Source organism: Leucoraja erinacea, chromosome 5 (genome assembly GCF_028641065.1).
Source record: "Leucoraja erinacea ecotype New England chromosome 5, Leri_hhj_1, whole genome shotgun sequence".
NCBI lineage: Eukaryota > Metazoa > Chordata > Chondrichthyes > Rajiformes > Rajidae > Leucoraja > Leucoraja erinaceus.
Genome location: NC_073381.1, coordinates 43096728 through 43118579, shown reverse-complemented (window position 1 = coordinate 43118579; position 21852 = coordinate 43096728). Strand labels below are relative to the sequence as shown.

General features: G+C 40.3%; 1 protein-coding gene across 11 annotated transcripts in view; it reads left to right on the top strand.

Annotated features, from left to right (window-relative positions):
- dnmt3ab (DNA (cytosine-5-)-methyltransferase 3 alpha b) overlaps positions 1-21852 on the top strand; it is a 384047-nt gene that overhangs the window by 98263 nt on the left and 263932 nt on the right. For 9 of the 11 annotated variants that reach the window (XR_008723462.1, XR_008723461.1, XM_055635445.1 and 6 more), the window contains one exon: positions 1511-1618. The exons of the other annotated variants lie outside the window; for them this stretch is intronic. Coding sequence is in view for 7 of the 9 variants with exons in the window: in XM_055635445.1 (XP_055491420.1) it covers positions 1511-1618 (108 nt within the window). In the remaining 2 variants the exon portion in view is untranslated. The remainder of the gene's footprint in view (positions 1-1510; positions 1619-21852) is intronic. 11 annotated transcript variants of the gene reach the window in all.

Below are 21852 nucleotides of genomic sequence, written 5' to 3'. Positions count from 1 at the left end.
ATAATTGCACAGTTAATCTTTCCTTGGGAGGCGTTAATGATTTTGTTGAATTAAAGAAATGATAACTCATGGTTGTTTATGATGAAATTGCAGAGCAGTAACATCTGAGTAAAGTGATCTTGAGTATTATATAAGTGAAGGTGAGTTGTGACAACTGTGAAAGACCTAGACCATATCCAGTGGTGAAAATATGTACTTTTCTTAAGTTGTTATGCACATTTATATAAAATTGTTTCAGCAATTACTTTGTCGAGGCCAGTTTATGATAACTAACAATACCTCTGGCTGGTGTGAAACTGGTTAAGATTAGATGTCAACATGGTTGAGCTCATGAGGGTATTCAAATTGGCCTTGTGATTTCCTGGTTGTGTGGTTAATGCAGGCTGTTTAAACAAATGTTTTTGCTATCTCTGGGTCAACAGTGTCCATGATAAATGAGGGGCTTACTTCCAAAGGCAATCTTACTATTGTGATGCAGTGGTGGCTTTTAATACTGGATTGACTGAGCTTGTGCAGTCCTGGATATTGGAGTGAAGTTGACGGCTCTGGGAGAGTCATGCGAGTCTTTGAGTCATGCTATTTTTTAAGCTGTTTGTGGGACATGAGGAGCAAGAATGTTCCTCCTTAACTCACAACCCCCTCCACCCCACCCCACCCCACCACAGTTGCCAAGCTTCCTACCCCTTGCTCATTTGCCTTGTATTAGACTGCTTCTTTGTGTGGGGAATTGCAATTAAGGGGTTTCCCCCCCACACACCTACAGAACTCCCATCCCCATCCACTTTATTTAGGGGTCACAGGGCAGGCTTGCGTCTCCAGATGTGTGGACCAGGTTAAAATTTAAATTGGTCACAAAGATAATCACAGGCGTAGTCTATGGGAGCATTTTGTAACAGTATGGTCCAATAGTTAAACCAGGGGTTTTTGATCCAATATTTTAAACTGGTTCAGTGATCTGTCCCTTGGTTTAAAATTATTACTCCGATTAAGCATCTCAGAAAAGCAAGATTTCTGTAGGACTCCCCATTCTATTTATTATCTGGCTGAGCTCAGATAATCCAAGAGTTGCATTAACACATTAAAACAGCCCTTTTGTTTCTCTTGTCCACTCTGCAAATTCTAATGAAAAGAGGAAGATTCTGGAAAAGTACAAAAGTTATGTTAACTTTCTATATGTAGAATTAAAGTTTTGGATCAGTTTGTCCACAAATATAATTTTTGCCAGTTGAAATTCCATTAGGGAGCAATTTAAACTGACACAAGTATTTGATGGAGCAAATGCAAAAATCCTTTCCAGATATCAGAAAAGCTATCGACCAGCCAGCAACTTGCCAAAATGCAATATATTGTTGAAACAATTTTACTCCAATTTTTTTGGTTACTGTGTTTTTTTTTCAGCCACTTACTTATAATAATGAGCACATAAAATTCAAGTAAGTCTCATAGCATTAAACATGCCCATAAGCCTATTTTATTTTAGAAATCCCAATAACAATTTTCCTCTGCATAGGTCTTCTCCTTTCTCTGGCACCGGGCCAGCTGCATTCAAGATAACCGTGTCTACATGCGGCCTAACCAGCAGTCCTTAAAGGGACCGCTGGAGGCCGCCACCATAAAGGTAAGTTTTTGAAAAAAATACTTACCTAAATGTGGATCTGGGAGGTGAGGGAGGGCTCCTCCCAGTTCTGCAGCAGTCCCGTAGACCATTGCCAGTTCCCACTTAGCCTTTCTAGTCAATCCCCTAGCCCTCCTTCTCACTCGCCCTGTCTCTCAATCAACTCCTACCCTTCCTTCCCTGTCCCAGGACCTACCTGAAGGCTGCTGCTGAGGCAGCCAGCCCACCTCTGGGCACCCGGTTGGCATCGCAGCTTGCTGATGAGACTCAAGTCTCAATGAGGAGTGAGTCACGTGACAACTGTTGCTAGAACCACTCTGTGTCATGATGAGTAACACCATCTTATGTATATTTTTTATGTAGTGAAATATGAAGAATAATATGTTTGTTCTATGGGCATAAACGTGTAAGTATATATGTTATCTTCTATGTTAAGGTAATGACGGAAGTCATCATCATTAGAAATTGTTCTGCACCATAGCAATGTTATCTGTAAACTAAACAAATAATCAAGTCACTTTATAGCCATTGGTGAGAAGTGTTTGTGCCTCTGGTCTGAATGATATAAGAAAAATCTTGAGCGGAGAGTGAATGAAGCCATAGATGTGTTTGATTGATTTAATACAAGAGAACTAATTTTTGCAGTGATCTGCTTGGCCATATCATTGAGTAATCAGCTATTAGAAATAACATGGCTCAAGCATTCTTTTCCATGGGATATTCATAGTGCAGTAAGATGCGCTCTATATTTATAATATTCTGCTAATTAGCAGAATTGACATCAAATTATATCTTATCTTAACAATTGTTAGAACTGGCATTGATCAATTTCTCTGAAGAAACTTTGTCCACATCCCTTACTCTCCAAAACAAATAGAGTTTACTTCCTGTGGTTAACATATGAAAATGTAAGGCATTTTAGAGATCAACCTGATCTTTTCAAAGCAGCCTGCAGCCACTGATTCACTCAGCTCTTTCTAGTTTACATACTGGAAAGAATATAAATGTTGCTATTTACTTTGACAGATACTTTCGAACTTTAATATGTTGCTGGTTTATTTTTAATATCAAATGACAAAAATTTCATATTATTGATGAGAAATTCTTTAATATTGTCACTTTTTGTGTCTAATAAGTGTGGGATTTGATGAGCGGAAATTAGCTAAAACACAAACTGAACAGAAACCAAAGCTTTTGGTCTAAACATGTTGCTTAGATGATGAAATATTAATTTATAAATCTTAATATGTTAATTAGATTAATATCGTAATCATAATGAATATATTGATTATGGTTCTTACTTTGGCATATAGAAATAATACTGCAGCTTTAAAGTATTTAAATTATTAACTCAAGTACAGTGTATTAACGTAATGATTCCATTTCAAAAGTTAGAATTTTTGAGTTGATACTTTTACTTCAACAAAATACATATTGAGTAACCAAAAACAAGGCAGACGACTTGTTAAATACTGAAAGTCCTTTTTAGTCAACAGTGGAGTAAAAATCGCAATTTTGGACAGAATTGTGGGCAAATTGCAATTTCTATGTCTGGTTGTTTAGACTCCTTAATACTGATTAGCAAATCCAAATAAAAAGATCTCCAAACTCAAGGCAGAGGCAAATCGATAGCTCCTTATGAATGATAGTTGTGAAATTTGTTTCGGTGTATCAATCAAAAAGAAATCTAATAGAATGCGTCACCATAACAATTGCTGACATGATGCATTTTTGAAAACATCTGCAATCTTAGATAATGCTGATTATATGTCACTGAACGTTTTGGGGAGAATTTACTGTCATTAATTTACACAGCATATTGTTTTTCAGTTTGTGGGTAAACTGTGATAACTTGTACCTGTACAGCTACCAGGCAATCAATAGAGTAAGTAGCACTATATCCTCCAACATAGTTATGAATGCCAAACAGAGACCCTTTAAGCACTTGAAATTGAAGACCTGGTCAATTTTAATCTCTTAACCTACACCATCAAAGCCACCTGGTATGTAATGTTACGTGGGTAGCAAAGAACAGTAATTACAACTAAGAGGTACTTAATTGTCTGCAGAGAGCTTCCACATCTTCTAAACATTCTGTACCTTCTATCACCTAGCACTCAATTCAGCTCAACGGCATCAGCAGTTTGGGTTCCACAGGTGCCAGCTTCTGTCAATTTTTTGCTTGACGTGCACAACACATTTGCCCTACAATTAATCCACTCTTCTCACTTTAATGGGAAACACAGCAACACATGCAATGCTCATGCATCCCACATTATGCAGAGCAGGCAGATTCTGATGTGTGCAATGCTGATTTAATGCCAGAGCTGACAAATTAATATAGTTAACACCATGTGTCCAACCCTTGCTAAGAAATCAACAAAGAGTAGCAGGAAGGATCCAGATACGTGTTCTATTTATTTATTCATTATGATTAATTTACCAAGTTGCAAATTCTAATAAATTGGGGAGGTAGTCTTTTTTTAATCTCACGAGAACTTTTGAAGACCACATTGATATTGCAGAAGAGAAGATGTGCATTCAACACCATTGTGCCAGAGCTACTACACTCCAAACTTTCCGAGTTGACTGTGCCTGAACCCCTCTGTCGGTGGATCACCAGCTTCCTGACAGACAGGAAGCAGCATGTGAGGCTGGGAAAGCACATCTCGGACGCGCAAACGCTCAGCATAGGAGCACCACAAGGCTGCGTTCTCTCTCCTCTCCTCTACTCTCTCTACACCAACGATTGCACCTCCACTGACTCCTCTGTCAAGCTTCTCACGTTTGCGGACGACACAACCCTGATTGGACTGATCCAGGATGGGGAGGAATCTGCCTACAGACAGGAAGTGTCACAGCTGGCGTCCTGGTGCCATAGCAACAACCTGGAGCTCAATGCTCTTAAGACAGTGGAATTGATTGTAGACTTTAGGAGAGCTCCCCCTCCCCTCACCCCACTCACCATCAACAACACCACAGTCACATCTGTGGAGTATTTTAAGTTCCTGGGAACCATCATCTCCAAGGACCATAAGTGGGGGGCTACCATCAACTCCACAGTCAAAAAGGCACAACAGAGGATGTATTTCCTACGGCAGCTGCGGAAGCACAATCTGCCACAGGTAATGATGGTCCAATTCTACACGGCCATCGTAGAGTCTGTTCTCACCTTCTCCATCACGGTCTGGTTTGGATCAGCCACCAAGCACGACACCTGGAGGCTGCAGCGAATCGGCCGATCAGCAGAGATGGTTATTGGCTGCAACCTTCCCTCCATTGATGAACTGTACACTGCAAGGGCCAGGAAAGCGAGCGGGCAAGATCATCTCTGACCCCTCTCACCCTGGCCACAAACTCTTTGAATCACTTCCCTCTGGAAGGCGACTCCAGAAAGTCAAAGCTGCCACAGCCAGACATAAAAACTGTTTTTATCCATGACTAGAAAATCTGTAGCCTCCCTTTGATCTGCTATTTTGTTGGTTCACATGCTTGATCGATGGTGTTTTATCATTAATGTCTTATTATTATTAATGTTTAGTGTCTTCTGAGTCCTTTGTAAGTGTCACTATATGTCATGTTGTTACTTGTGGGCAGAGCACCAAGGCAAATTCCTTGTATGTGAATACTTGGCCAATAAACTTACTACTACAACAGAACGTGCTTGCTCACAGAAGGGGAAGACATGGTGACCAGTTCACCAGAGTGCATTGTGATGTGAGATTAAGAAAAATGCAAGAGGAAAGGCCAATGTTCCAGAAGATGGAGATCGAGGTCGTCTTCAGCCAGAGAACTTATTCAACAACACTGAAGATTTCACCTGTATACATGTCAGCAAGAAGCAATGCTTTAGGTAACTCCATTTCATTTGGGTCATGCTATAAGCTGCAACCACAACTGATCTATCAGTATAGGACCAGAACTCTGATGTCAGTGACTGGAAGTGAGGAACTTATCAGATTCCATACCTGGATCTTTCCACGCTGCCCCTTGGGACTTCTGAAACATTTCACAGTTTGCAGCATTAGGAAGGTCATTGACGTCTGGAGAGCAAAATTTATTTTCTCCTATGATCCAGAGAGCAGGAGTATGTGAATTCACAAGGTTTGTTTAATGCCTTCTGGCGAGGCAGTGCCATTAATTGCAGGCATTTTGCTTGAAAGCCTCCATATTTGAACACCATGTACTCTGTAAACATCAAAGACTAAGTCTCTAAATGTGCAACAACTAGTGACCACACCCATTACTATGCGATGGTCACATGAGAGACTGCAAATGCTGGAATCTTGAGTTAAAAACAAATATCTGGAGGAACTTTCCAGAAGCATCTGTGGAGGGAAAAGCTTAGATGGTGTTTTAAAGTCAATTATTAGCAACTCTAGGCCAACTAGTTCAGACCTTGTAGACAATAGACAATAGGTGCAGGAGTAGGCCATTCGGCCCTTCGAGTCATCACCGCCATTCAATGTGATCATGGCTGATCATCCCCAATCACTACTCCGTTCTGACCTTCTCCCCATATGCCATGACTCCGCTATCTTTAAGAGCCCTATCTAGCTCTCTCTTGAAAGTATCCAGAGAACCTGCCTCCACCGCCCTCTGAGGCAGAGAATTCCACAGACTCACAACTCTCTGTGTGAAAAAGTGTTTCCTCACTTCCGTTCTAAATGGCTTACCCCTTATTCTTAAACAATGGCCCCTGGTGCTGGACTCCCCCAACATCGGGAACATGTTTCCTGCCTCTAGCATGTCCAAACCCTTAATAATCTTATATGTTTCAATAAGATCGCCTCTCATCCTTTTAAACTCCAGAATGTATAAGCCCAGTCGCTCCATTCTCTCGGCATTTGACAGTCCCGCCATTAACCTTGTAATAGCAATAATGTCCTTCCTCAAATTATGGGACCAAAACTGCACACAATACTCCAGCTGTGGTCTCACTGGGGCCCCTATACATCTGCAGAAGGACCTCTTTGCTCCTATACTCAACTCCTCTTGTTATGAAGGCCAACATGCCATTTGCTTTCCCCACTGCCTGCTGTACCTGCACGCTTATACTTTCATCTGTAGAGGTCAGGTACTACATTTTCTCACCGAGCTGGACGGCCCAAAGCACGGCCTAAGTGGCAGTAGAGCCGGTGATGATGACAGACGCAACGGGAGAAGAACGGGGCTGGTAGGAGAGGAGAGGGAACCGGGGTCTGGCCCAACATGCCTTCCAGGTCAGCTGCAGGAGGCATCCCCAGGGCACAAAGTGGACAGGCGAGGAAAGGATATTGGTTGCTGGTCAACCAAGGAAGCCAATGGCTGGAAGCCCGCAGCAGCCTGAGGCTTGCCTGACCGGGCATTGCTCATAACAACTAGAGTGTGGACTGGACTTGGAAATGGCATCTCTTACATGGGCCAGGCAGACTATTTCTGTACAATTACTAATCGGGGATGGTATGGCAATACTCTACTCGACTGTTGTAAGAAAAGTATTTCACTGTGTGTTAGCACTTCGCACATGTGACAATAAAATGCTATTGAACCATTGAAGGTATCTGAAGATTTCTGAAGAACCATCTGAAGAAGGGTCTCGACCTGAAACGTCACCCATTCCTCTCTCCAGAGATGCTGCCTGTCCAACTGAGTTACTCCAGCATTTTGTGTCTGCCATTGAACCATTGATTGGTGAAATCATCGAATATTGTAAGAAGGCAGTAGATTCTCACACCAGAGCATCACTGAATGTTGCATTACAGCAATATTTCTCATCTGTGGAGAACAGATTCCTGCAACGCTGTAACTGTTTAATACTATAAGTATGAGCCTCTACTACAGCACTCTGATGAGATTGGGTGGAGCCTGCTGGCTCTGCATTTGGAAACTGAGACATTGGACTTCAAATGCAATCTGTTGGTTGACCTGCAAGTAGGGAAATGAACCCTTGACCCGTTCCTTCTCTCCAGAGATGCTGCCTGTCGTGCTGAGTTACTCCAACACATTGTGTTTATAGTTGGGCAATTGAGTTGGATATGATTTACACACTGCGTAAATATGCGTTCAACATTGCTTCCCATTGTTCCTAGGTATTAGACATTTGCATTTTGGCAGTTGTGCTCACACATCGGGTAATTATATTTGCATAGCCATTGGCTTTCCTTTGAAAGACGAGGTTGAGTTTTCAGGAACTGAATTTGAGCGTATCTAGGCCTTGCAGCATGTTGTTACCTGATATTATCTTTGGCCTTACCCATGGCATGTGGAGATCATGCCTGGTGACTCATCACAATCACCAGATACCTTTTAAGCTTTTCTCTCTATATTCAGAATGCCAGTATCTGAGCTTGAGGCTTTGAATGTCAGAACACATGATGGGTGCCTTCTTCATCGCTGTAACATTTGTCAACCATACTGTCTGGCCAGGTGGGCATTCTTGGCCATTTGACTTCAGAAATGCACAGGGAGCAAGTTAAAGCTGCGGATCATGGCAAATAAGATTTTGGAATGGGGTATACCATGGGATTTCAGAAGCAGAGCTGGTTTGGAGATTTTGGATGAGCTGCTCTGAGGGGTGTGAAGTTTATAAGATTATGAGGAACATCGATGGGGTAGATAGTCAGACACTTTTTCCCTGGGCAAGGGTGTCTAAAACAAGAGGGCTTACATTTAAAGTGAGAGTGAATAACTTTAATGACGATGAGAGGGGCAGGTTTTTCACACACTCGGTGGTGGTTATATGGAATTAGTGGCCAGAGGAGGCAGAAACATTCAGTTTAAAAGCCATTTGAACAGGCATTTGGATAGTAAACAAGAGAGATATAAGCATAATGAAGGGCAAATATGATTAATGCAGATGGGCATCATGATCGGCATGGAAGAGTTGGGCAAAACGGGAGTTTCTATACTGCTTAGCTCCAAGACTTTTAAAATACCATGATGAAGGGGGAAGATTTATTTACCACACTTCATAATATTGTGAAATCATTGAGGTGCTAATGGCAATGTCTTTTTTTCCTTGGGTCCTGTCATTTATTAACCTTCCCAGCACTTTCCTCCATCTGGTACTTTAGTCTGTTCAAGATGGTGCCAGGATCTCCAGTTGGAAGACCCGGTTCTTACTCTCCACTTCATCAGCAAAGATCTCCACTGATACATCAGAAAATGTTGCCTGTGTTCAGCTAACACTTCAGCAAGCTGGTTAGGCCTCTGTATCAAGCTCATCTCCAGTTCCAATTGTCAAACAACCCTTCTGTAAGATGTGCAAGTTTGTAGTTGGCTTTAAGCCATCCAAAGTTATTTTCAACTCGTGCCCATCCCAAGCTAAGGCACAGATGCACACTGCACAGCTCAGTCTTTAATAATTGAACATTGACATTGTGTCAAGCAAAGAAGTCACGTGTTTGTGCGTGCCCTTCACTGGGCCACATGGATTACTCCAGACCAAAAATCACACTCGATCCATCCGAGCCTCCTGCAAGTTAAAACATTTAAAAAAAAAGGTGGTCATTTTGCACAGATGGAAGGGCTAAAATTAAGTTAATTCAAGATGTTTTTCTCGGCTGGTATTCTGTACTTAAGCCCTAGATACACTCGTCAGCCACAATGAAGAGGTAACATCCTTCGCTTGGCTCCCGAAATGGACACTCCGTTCCAAGCTCAATCATGCAAAGAAATTGGGTGACAGAAGAAAAGATCAAGGATGTGCTCATTGCTTCCTGGAAGAAATGTCACGTTCCCATTGACTCCTGGTTCAAGAATACTCAAAATGGAAAATAAACATTCTTGATAATATTTGAGTTATGTCAAAGCCTTGTATAAACAGCAGAAAGTTCACAATGCATTTTCAATCCCTCCACCCTCCACATGCCATCAGAAACCTGCCACATTGGCCTTATTGGACTCTCAAAACTGTAGTTGAAGGAGTCATCCTTGATTTCAAGGGACTATCTAAGAACTTCAAGAAGAATGGTTGTTTAGCTTCCTAGTCAGAGTGAATATAAATGCCTGACGACCTCTGATGAAAGAGAATGAAAGTTTAAACCGAAGAAGAACCTGGAGAGAAGGAATCAGTGACGTTTCGGTTCGAGACCCTTCTTCAGACTGGTTAGGGATAAGAGAAACGAGAGATATAGATGATGATGTAGAGTTTAAATTTCATTTCATTGATCTTTCACCAGAATGGGTAAATGTTGCAGTGCGTTAGGATTAAGAATACACAGAATGCTTCATATTGAGTTTGGAGAGCTGCAGTGAACCTAGTCAAAGGATGAGGTACTACTTCTCCAGTTTGAATTCAGCAGTTTGAGAAATTATTCTACTGCTACCATTTACTCCTCGTCCAGGGTACTTTGGTTTCCTGTGCCATTGTTATACTCTTATCTTGGATTGTCTTGCCTTTCACCATTAGATTTCACCATGTTCCATTACACCAAATGTTACATTTTGTTATTTGTTTCCTGTCTATTAATGACTAATCTTTTCCAGTTTTAATTCAAGTTAATTGACTAAAACTTGCTAGCCCAATATCTTCACCTAGAATTTCCAATCATGGACCTTAACGTCCATATTTACCTAGTCCAGGTACAGAGACTAATCTCACTGGCCCAAGCATCCAGGACTTCAGCAGCAATATCTCATTAGCAGCATTACAAACCCAAAGCTGTTAAACACGTAAGACATAAAAAGCAAGTTGTTGAAAATACTTAAAAATAATTTAAAAGATTATCAGAAGTTAAATAATTAAAAACACTAGCTTGGCATCCACCAGTGGCATTAAAATAGCTTGAAATCAAAAGGTTTCTGGGTCCTGATGTAACGACACAGGATCTGTTGGACTTTTATCTTAACCCCTTCCACAAGCTATGTGGCTCAATCTTGGGCTCACCTGTTAGATAGCATGGCAAAATCAAAAATGGACTATAATGGCAACTTTCCCAATCAATCAGCAAGTTTGGGTATTTTGCAGCTAATGGTGAAGGTACAGATGCTCTGAGCATACTCTAATTTAAAGCCCTAAATGCCAGAATTTTGTTTAGAAACACCCATCCTCTGAAATTTGTATTTCCCTTTAAAGATGCTGTCTTTATATTATACTAAATATTACTGGCATTTTATTTTTTCTACTTAACACTTCTGGCCATTGGAAGTAGTGTTTTGCCTTAATATTAATCTTCTATGTATTACTGTGCAACTGAAATTTACAAATAGTTCTATTTTGATGTGGTGAACACATTATCATCTTAGTATCTTGCAATATACATGGGAGAAAAAATAATCTATAGTTCATTTTCCAACAGATTTGACTTCATAGTGTCACATTTCTTCATGGTTTAACAACATTCTCCTTTATCAAAAATACAAAGCAAATTACAGCTGCAAGAAAAATAGAAGAGAGAATGACAATCCCTAATAATACTAAACTAACTCTTTCATTTAAAAAAATCTGAGGCAGAGGAAGTAATAACGGAAGATTAGAGATTCTGAATGGTAGATATATAGCACTCAAATGTTGTTATTACAATTTATAGTAGCACTTGAATGCTTTACTCAGATTACTGTTTTGCAGTCATTCCCAGTCATCCAATAATAATACCACTCAGATTAAATTTTAAAGAATTATTTTTTTTATATGCTGTTCTGAGAAGTAACATAACTAATGTTGGGATTCTCGCAAAAAAGGGAACCTGTGGTAAAATATAGGTCACTTCCAGCAAACTAATATTCTAGGTCCCTTCATCAGGTTGCTAATTTACATGGTGGAGGAAAAAGATTGTTGTTGGTAATTCCTAATAGTGGTCAGAGTTCTGATCGTTTTGTTGAAAATTACGTTTATTGTCACCTTGATCTGAAAGGAATTGGCGGAAACATTTAATGGAAGCATTTTGAGAGAGATAGACTGAAAATTAATTTTACTTCATAACTCTCCAAAGGGATACCATCATAACCATATCTTGAAGTAAAATATACCACATCTTGAAGGGAAATATATTGGAATCCTGAAAGATATGTAACTAAAATAATAACCCATCTGATCGCAGAATAATAAATATTTTTGCATTTCATTTCATTCTATTTCATTATTTGGAGTTTCTCAACTGCAATTTGCAAAAATGTAATATGATAAATGGCATGTTATTTGTATAGAACTTTATATTTGAATAAATTTTACTTAACTCAGATAATAATGTGAGTCCTGTAAGAATGGCCGATTAATGTGGTCTTATTCTGGCTATCTGTTTAATACACTCGATCACATTTGCAGTGGAGTTACTGATCTTGAATACAGATGGAAATATGAACCTTGGCATTTACAAATCCTTCCAAATAATTGAATACTTTTTGATTAGCTGCAATATAATTTGCGCTCTTAAGAATCAGATGTATCATAGTGATGTGCTTTAAAAAGAGTTGTAGAAATACAGATTCAGAATTGGTAATTATGTCCGATGCTTTTTATGATTTTGTTTTGAAGCTAACTTGATTGATGTGTCATCCCAATGACTGTACAAGGAGATCTTGAATTTAAGAATATTACAAATAATTAAAAAACATTGCATCCATTTATTTTCAAAATAAAATTTAGCATTATATCGCTGAATAGCATGCCATGGATTTAAAATGATCTACAGAAAGGAACGATGATTGTCTTATAAAGATCAAGAAATTAAGAACTTCCCAAAATAGAATCGGATAACCAACAGTTAGATTACTCACCAGAAGCACTTAAAAAAAAAAAACCTATTTCTGAAAATAGTTTTTTGAGGATACCATTGTGAATAGCCACCTCTCAAAATAAATATAGTGGTTTTGGAACTGCAGCAGTCCTATTGCAAAAGGGAAATGGATGTTCGTGCTAAGAATAATATAGAATTGACTCATTTGAAGGGTTATTGTGAATGAAGGCCATTTGTTGTCATTTCAGAACAGCAGCAAAAGATCCTTAAGCAAAAACGTAAAGTGAAACATTGCTCCTCCTTCAAAAAATATGTTAATAATGGAGACGTACCGTCTAAATCACAGGGAATTGACAACCTCTTATTCTAAAGGGTCAAACTGCTTTTACATAAGTGCCTTGAAAGATGAGAGGAATTGCAGCAAAGAACTGCAGATGCTGCAAATCGGAAATAAAGGTAGGAAATATTGGAAGTACGCAGGCAGCATGCAAAGAGAGAGAAACAGATTTGACATTTCAGAAACCTTGATCTGAATTTTCGGTTTTGGTCTGAAAAATGACAGATCAAGAGTCAAGAGTGTTTTATTGTCAAATGTCCCAGATTTTGCAGGGAAATGCTGTAAGCACCACCAAGTTCAGGATTCCCAGGTTCACAGTTGTGAATGCAGAATTCTCGTTTGCCCTGGGCTTTTCATATCTGTCCTTGTACGACTGTGCTCCAATATGGAATCCAGTGACAGTATAAAGCTACAGTAATCCCTCAGCATTTACATGGAAAGTTCAGCTGCACAGGCTAAAGGTAAGTATTGAGTAAATTACTATTTTTAATTAATTGAATTAATTAATTCAAATGTGTTTGATTATTTCATAAGATATTTGGTTAAAAAAAAAATTGTAACTGTTTTGCCACAATAATCGAATATTTTTAAATGACAGACTAGGGAATACCAAAGAAGTTTCTGACATTCTGGAAAAAGGCTCAGAGAGGTATAATTTTTTTTTCACGGATGGAACTTGTTCAAGCAACACAAATCCTGAAACTGAATGAGTGGGGGACTTTAAGAGAGAAATTAATGCAAATGAGGGGAATCATATCAGAGTGTGTAGGCAAGAGTCTGACTAATCCAGAAGTGAAGCCCACATAGCAAATGACGAATGAACTGGAGGCGTAGGAGCCGACTACAAGGATGGTCAATAATGATTCATTACCCACTTTAAACGGTATGGGGTTTGCAATCAAGTGGAAAAGTAGTGAGGTGGCCACACTTTCCATCTATTTTTCCTTGGTGTACAAATGACTGGCTGACTAATAGGAAACGTTAACACCAGAATATCTGGCTCCCTATATACTCTTCTTTCAGCTGGTGGGGGGGAGAAAGTAAGGAGGAATTATGTGGAAATCATATAGAGAACAAAAACGGTTGGTTTTTTTCATTGATCCAACTCATTCAGACAGGAGGAATTTCTGTTAATTCTGCAGCAGTAAAATATTCTAAAACTAGCAAGTAGCAAAGTGCTGGAGGAACAGCAGATCAGGCAACATCAGCGGAGGGAAATGGATGGACAACATGCCTGGTTGGGACCCTGCTTAAGGTCGATGGAGGGATAAAGATAGAAAAGAGAGGTGGGGGTGGTGCAAAGCCTGGCAAATGTTAGGTGATTATACAAGTGAGAGGGGGGGATCCAAAGAAGGGAGCGGGGCAAAAACGAGGTACTTGGAGATGGGAGAGGTGGGTGTGGTGATGGGGGGGGGGGGGGGGGGGGGGTGACCTTAAAGAGGAGAAGGGCAGCCAAAGCTATCTTCAGTTCTTTAGTTCTGGCTGGAGCTTTCGCGAAGAATAGATCAAGATAGATGATCTGACCCTGTATACATATTGGTACACGTCACACCACATGGTGAGGTACGGCTTAAATATATTATGTGTAGGAAAGATTTGCAGATGCTGATTTAAATCAAAGATAGACACAAAATGTGGGAGTAACTCAGCGGAACAGGCTTAAATATATTGGGTTAATCAACATTTGAAAACGCCACACACATTGTAATGTCTTGTTATCTCCCCAATTATTCCTTTTTTAAACTTCTTTGAGTTTCTTCTTGAGTTTTTAATTAAACTGAACTATTATATTGAAATATTTCTGATTTGATTGGGAATTAGTTGAATCCTGCCATTTTCATTTGATCAGATCTCTGATCAGATTTTCTGAATACAAATATGAAGGGTTGGTGTTGTCAATATTTCAAGCCAGTTTCTGCTCATGATGACCCTGGAGTTCAATGATGGAAAACCTGATTTTCCGTTGTGTGTGAAAGATATCTTGACTATAATTCTGCTTAAACAAAGCTATATAGACAATAGGCTATACTAGGCCATTCGGCCCTTCGAGCCAGCACTGCCATTCAATGTGATCATGGCTGATCATCCACAATCAGTGCCCCGTTCCTGCCTTCTCCCCATATCCTCTGTCTCCGCTATCTTTAAGAGCCCTATGTAGCTCTCTCTTGAAAGTATCCAGAGAACCAGCCTCCACCACCCTCTGAGGCAGAGAGTTCCACAGACTCACAAATCTTATTCTTAAATAAGAATTAATCAAGGTTTCTGTTAAGGTATAAAATCAAGGCAGGTGTAATTAATCAAGGTTTATGTTAAGGTATAAAATCTAATAACAAGCCTTTGAACATTAGTTAACATTTTCAGTGGGGAATTGGTGAGAGCTTTCCCTACTGAGCTAATGGTCCTAACATTAGATGTACAAAAAAAATCTAAGTTTTGTCATATGCTAAAGGAGATTAGCCAGAAAGAAGGAAACCGTTGGAAAGAACCTGGAATTGTCTGGCAAGTTAGATTAGAAAATATAATGAAGTTACTTAAATATCATATAGTAAAAGAGAAAAGAGTTTTTAATAAAAATGGATGTCCGCAGACAAGCAGAATTGGAAATTCCATAGACCCAGTTGCCAGAGAGCATGTGTAAGTTGGTTTTATCTGTGATCTGCAATGTAGCTAATATTGTAAGGCCTGTTTCTCCAACCCATGCTGACAACAGGAAGTGGGGGTGGTTTCTGTAAATGACAGGAGAAAGCATATTTAACATTGACAGGAAATGCAGAACTGCTTTGAGGTTCAAGAGAAAAGGCAGCAAAGAAGTGTGCACCTTTGCATCACCTTCAGTGAACTCGAATCGGTGAAAATATTGGATTTATGTTCCATATAATGGTATGTCAAGCTTAATTATGGAACCGATTTTAGCTTTTTTTTTAAATGTATGTTTATGCTTCAAATAAGCTGTTATCTTTCCAGTGCCTGAGAAATGTGCTTCTGGTTTCTAGTAATATTAAAGCAGTTGATGGTAGACCGGTGAGTTTCACTCAGTGCAAAAGGGCACTGTTTGACCAGTGACGGTACATGAAAATATTTAAATATTAAAATCATTTGTCAGACATGCTGAACGATATCATGTTCAGACATACGCTGGATGATTAGGGCCCAATTGAAGTGGAAATGTAGAAGTTTATATAGTTGTCCGCTGGTGTGCATACACGTGCTCAGCACAAGCACTGAAGAGATTGTCTATCAAGTTTTCTGTCTTTCAACTATTTCTTTAAAGACCAATATTGTGCTGTTTAATGTTTTTCTTCCTCGTTCTTTATGAGAATAGAGAGAAATGAAAATGAAGAATAATTATTTTGCAGAATGGCATGTATGCAGATACAATGGAAGAGGAAATGGGTTCATCGTGAAAATCAGAAGGGGATTTAAGTGTCACCACGTGCAGATTTAGTTCTGAATATGGGAAAATCTTGCAGGCCTGTAATGAGGAGTATAAAAAGATGTGTAGATCAATTTTATGATAATTTACAAAAACCTGCATGTACTGGAAAACTGAAGTAAAAACACAAAATGTTGAAAAAACTCAGTGGGTTCCAAATGTTGAAACATTGCAACACCTGTTGAAAGAAAAACAAAATTAATATTTCAGGTCAGATATCCTTCATCAGAACCATTTTAAAATTTTGTGCTTATATTCAACGAAGAGACTAGTCGCGCAGGCTGCTTTGGGCCTCCACCAATCCAACACTTTTTGTTGGTTGGTAGTAGATTTAAAGATATGGGATGTGTTGATTTTGTCTGTGCCATTGTACCTTCCTTCTCATCCTGATCTGGATGGTGACATGAGAAACTCCAGGGAACAGGAGTCATTGCACTAGTTTTAGCACTACATTTTGCACATCAATTGCCATGTTATCAGACTGAATGCATGTATTAATCTTAACTTAAGCAGAGACCTTGGGAGAATGGAATGTTGGAGAATGACATTAGAGAACAATTCAGCATAAAATAATACTTTGAATAGGTGTCGGCTCTTTCACTCCTGCTTACCCTAAGTTTCTGCAGTTTATTTTCATATTTATTGAATTCACTTTTCAATAATGTATTGAACATGTAACCATTCTTTAAAGCAATGCAAATTTCAATCACTTATGAAAAGAGTTTTCCCATTCAAATTCCTCTGAATCTTTTGACAATCATATTAATTCTCTTTACTCTGATCTCTGTTCCTCAAGCCATTGGAACTGCTCTATTCGCTGTATCTGTGACATGACTTAATTAAGGGACAGAAGTTTAGGGGTAATATGAGGGGGAACTTCTTTACTCAGAGAGTGGTAGCGGTGTGGAATGAGCTTCCAGTGGAAGTGGTGGAGGCTGGTTCGTTGGTATCATTTAAAAATAAATTGGATAGGCATGTGGATGAGAAGGGAATGGAGGGTTATGGTATGAGTGCAGGCAGGTGGGACTAAGGGAAAAAAGTTGTTCAGCACGGACTTGTAGGGCCGAGATGGCCTGTTTCCGTGCTGTAATTGTTATATGGTTATATCTAAACTTTTCATAATATTAAATTGAAACTTCTCTAGAAGAAATAATGCAAATTCCTCCTCTCTCTTGTCACAACTATAGTCCCTCACCCCTTTAACCATTCCAGTAAAACATTCCAATATCCAAACTTTTTAATACCTCTACAAAGCTCTTGTTTACTTTCTCAAATGTGCTACCTGGAATTCAGCAAAGTGATTTAGAATTTACACTGTGTTGAAGTGATTCTGCTTGTTGCAGGCTTCAAAGACAGATGCCAAACTTTGCAGTCTTCGTGGCATAGCTTTCCATCTTTTAGATATGAGCAGTCAGCAAACCAACAACAATGATGTCCTCAAGCAGACTGAACTGTCATTGTGAAAACTTGCAAGGTACATCCTGTCCAAAGAAAATTAGGATCAATCCAGGGACTGCCCAATCACTCAAACAACAGAAAATGGATATCACATGTTAAGAGGGATCACAGGTTTAGAAGGACATGGGCCAAACAGGCAGGTGGGACTAGTGTAGATGGGACATGTTGGTCGGTGCGGGCAAGCTGGGCCGAGGGGTCTGGTTCCACGCTGTATGATTCAATGACTTTATGTTGACATTGCTATTAGGTATCACTTTCTCACCAAAAATCCACTTGTCTGGATTCAGTACAAATTCCAATCGACCACTTGGTTCCAGAACTCACATAACATTATATACACTAAAAGGAACTGATTTCAGATGTGAAGAGCATGTGCCTGCCCTTGGAAAACTAGAAGACTTTGATGATGTGTGACATTAATGGGCCTGTCCCACAGGCGATTTTTCAGGCGTCTATCAAGTTGCTGGCAGTCGCCTGAAAAACCGGCAACTGGAACGGCGACTGTCAGAGTGGAACACACACACACACACAAACACTCACATCGCTTCCTTCACCAGCCCGTTATGCATTGAGGCACGTCACCTTACTCTTCTAGGGCACTGGTATTATTGATGCCCTTTTGAAGCAGGTGGGAACCTCGGACCTCAGAAGTGAGAGGTTGAAAATGTCCATAAAATCTCCAGCCAGTTGGTCCGCACAGGTTTTTAGAACACGACCAGGTATACCATTAGGTCCAGGCGCTTTTCGAGGGTTCACCCCTCTGAAGGATTTCCTGACGTCGGCCTCTGTGACTGAGACTGAAATACCATCACAGCCAATGGGGGCTCGGGAAGGCAAATCGGTGTTCTCCCTATCAAAGCGTGCGTAAAACGCATTGAGCTTATCAGGGAGTGATGTTACACCGACATTCAAGCTGCCTCCTGGTTTCGCCTTGTAGGAGGTGATTGCATTCAGGCCCTGCCACAGCTGCCGAACATCTGTCTCATACTCCAGTTTGGAGTAGATGTCCCTTTTGGCCTTTTTGATTAACTTACTAAGGTCGTATCTGGACTTCTTGTAGACCACTGTATCATCAGGCATGAATTCCCGGTGTCTGGTCTTCAGAAGAGTGCGGATCTCAAAGTTCATCCAAGGTTTCTGATTGGGAAACACCCGGAAGGTTTTTGTGGGGATGCAGTCCTCCACACATTTCTTAATGAAGTCTGTAATGACTGTGGCGTATTCGTTCAAGTCCGTTGCCGAGTCCCTGAACATTGCCCAGTCTACAGACTCCAAACAGTCCTGTAGTTGTTCCACTGCCCCCGTCCAGCTCTCACCAGACCAGACAAATCACCTAAGACACCTGGTGACAACGTATGACAGCACCTAAGACACCTGGTGACAACGTACGACAGCACCTATGACATCTGGCAATAACCTACGACAACACCTATATCAACCTACAACCGCAAAAATTGTCGGCGAAAAATTTTGAATATGTTGAAAATTTTGCGGCAGTCACCTGGAGTCGCCCAAAAAATTGCCTAAGTGGGTCAGGCCCATAAGGACCCTTGGGAAAATTAAAGTCAATGGAAATCAAGAAGAAGAAAACCTAGATACTGTAAAAGAAACAGAAAGTGATTATTGAAGGCCAGTCATTCCTGTTCCAAACCGTTACTGTGGCAGTTGTTCAGATCACATATAGGTTTGCCCACTAATTATTCTGCGGACCTCAGATTAATTTGCTACTGTTTGGGGAATGAAGCAGTCCCTATCTCCATTCTTAAGCAATGTTCAAGGATGAGCTGAAATTGGAAAGCAACATTTGTACCATTCATTGCCGATGTCTACCCTTAGCTTTCAAGCAATTATAGTTACTAGTTCTCATGTATAAACATCCTGCGTCTCATGGATTAGGAGTGTTATTATTGATTGGAAACCAAACTGAATATGTCACATCAATACTGTGTCCTCAAGAGAATTTGGGGGGTTGGATATGCTTTGATGAGTGACTCACCTGCTGACTCCCAAATTTTTACCATTTACCAGGTGTAAGTGAGCAACTTGCTGAAATGGCGTATTAGAGCACAAGTGTTGTATGTGTGCTGGAAATAATGTTTCCAGTAATGGGAGAGCCTAGAACCAGAGGGCACAGCCTTAGGATGAACGGATGTGCCTTCAAAATTGAGATAAGAAGGCATTTATTTAGCCAGCTGGTGGTGAATCTGGGTATTTTTAAGGTGGAGATTGATAGGTTCTTATTTAAACAATAGACAATAGGTGCAGGAGGAGGCCATTCGGCCCATTGAGCTAGCACTGCCATTCAATATGATTATGGCTGATCATCCACAATCAGTACTCTGATCCTGCCTTCTCCCCATATCCCCTGACTCCGCGATCTTTAAGAGCCCTATCAAGCTCTCTCTTGAAAGTATCCAGAGAACCGGCCTCCACCGCCCTCGGAGGCAGAGAATTCTTCAGACTCACAATGTGTGTGAAAAAGTGTATCCTCGGTTCCGTTCTAAATGCCTTGCCCCTTATTCTTAAACTATGGCCCCTGGTCCTGGACTGGCCCAACATCGGGAACATGTTTCCTGCCTCTAGCATGTCCAAACCCCTAATAATCTCATATGTTTCAATAAGATCCCCACTTCTTCTTCTTCTTCTTGCGTATGGCGTGCACAGCCTAAAGTTGTAGGACAACTTGTTCTATTTGATCTTATTTGATTGTGCATGCCAGGTTGATTGCATTCGTTGAAACAGGGCGGACCACATGAAGGTTTGCAATCTCCCACAGATCCCCTCTCATCCTTCTAACATTAGCTACCCTCCAATCCATAGGAACTGATCCTGAATCTATAGAACATTGGAAACTGAACACCAATGCATCCACAATTTCTAGAGCCACTTCCTTAAGTACCCCGAGATGCAGATCATCAGGCCCTGGGGATTTATCAGCCTTCAGTCCCATCAGTCTACCCAACACCATTTCCTGCCTAATGTGGATTTCCTTCAGTTCCTCCGTCACCTCAGATCCTCTGGCCACTAGTAACATCAGGTAGATTGTTTGTGTCCTTCATAGTGATGACCAATCCAAATTACCTGTTCAACTCATGTTCCCCATAAGAAATTCACCTTTTTCAGTCATTAAGGGTCCAACTTTGGTCTTAACTAATTTTTTCCCTCTTCACATACAGTACCTAAAGAAGCTTTCTTACTATCCTCCTTTATATTCTTGGCTAGCTTACCTTCATACCTCATCTTTTCTCCCTGTATTGCCTTATTAGTTATCTTCTGTAGGTAAGGGCTTCAAAGGTTACAGGGAAAAGGCAGGTGAATAGGTTTGAGAGGCAAAAATATATAATCCATGATCAAATAGAGGAGTAAGCTCAATGGGCTGAATGGCCTAATTCTGCTCCAATGTAACTGCTTCATTATTTTTAAGAGACAGTTGAGGAGGATCCGTATGATGATCTTCTCTTCCTTATCAATGGAATATTGTTAGAATATGGTGGAAGTTGTTTTTCGGACTGGAGGCCTGTAACTAACGGATGCGCCACGGATCGGTGCTGGATCCTTTGTTGTTTATGCTTTATATTAACGAGTTGGATGAGAATGTAGAAGGCATGATTACTAAATTTGCAGATGACACTTAGGTAAATGATATCATAGATTGCAAATATGGTTATCAAAAATTACAGCAGCATATTAATCAGTTGGGCAAGTGGGCTAAAGTTTAATGGAGTTTAATGCAGATAATTGTGGTGTTGCATTTTGGGGTGTGAGGTGTTGCATTTTGGGAAGTCAAACAAGGACTGGACCTTCACAGTGAATCCATGGCCCTGGGGAGTGCCATAGTGCAGAGTGGTATAGGACTACAGAGTTCCTTGAAAGTGGAGTCACTGGTAGATAGGATGGTTAAGAAGGATTTTGGTACATTGGCCTTCATCAGTCAGGGTATTGAGTATAGAAGTTGGTATATTATATTACAGTTGTACAGGGCATTGGTGAGGTCACATTTGGAGTACTGTGTTCAGTTTTGGTCACCCTGCTATAGGAAGGATGCTGTTAAGCTGGAAAGAAAGCAAAGAAGATTTACAAGGACATTGCGAGAACTTGAGGCCCTGAGCTAATAGGAAGAGGATGGGCTGGCTAGAACTTGGAGCGCAGGAAGAGGAGAGATGATCTTATAGAGGTTATATGATCATGATAGGAATAGGTAGGGTAAATGTGCACTTTTATCCAGAGTTGGGGAATCAAGGACACGGGTTAATGTTTAACCACCTTAAACATAGGTTTAAGGTTCGAGGGGAAAGATTCGATAGGAACTTGAGGGGCACCTTTTCACACAGACTGAAGTTATTATATGGAA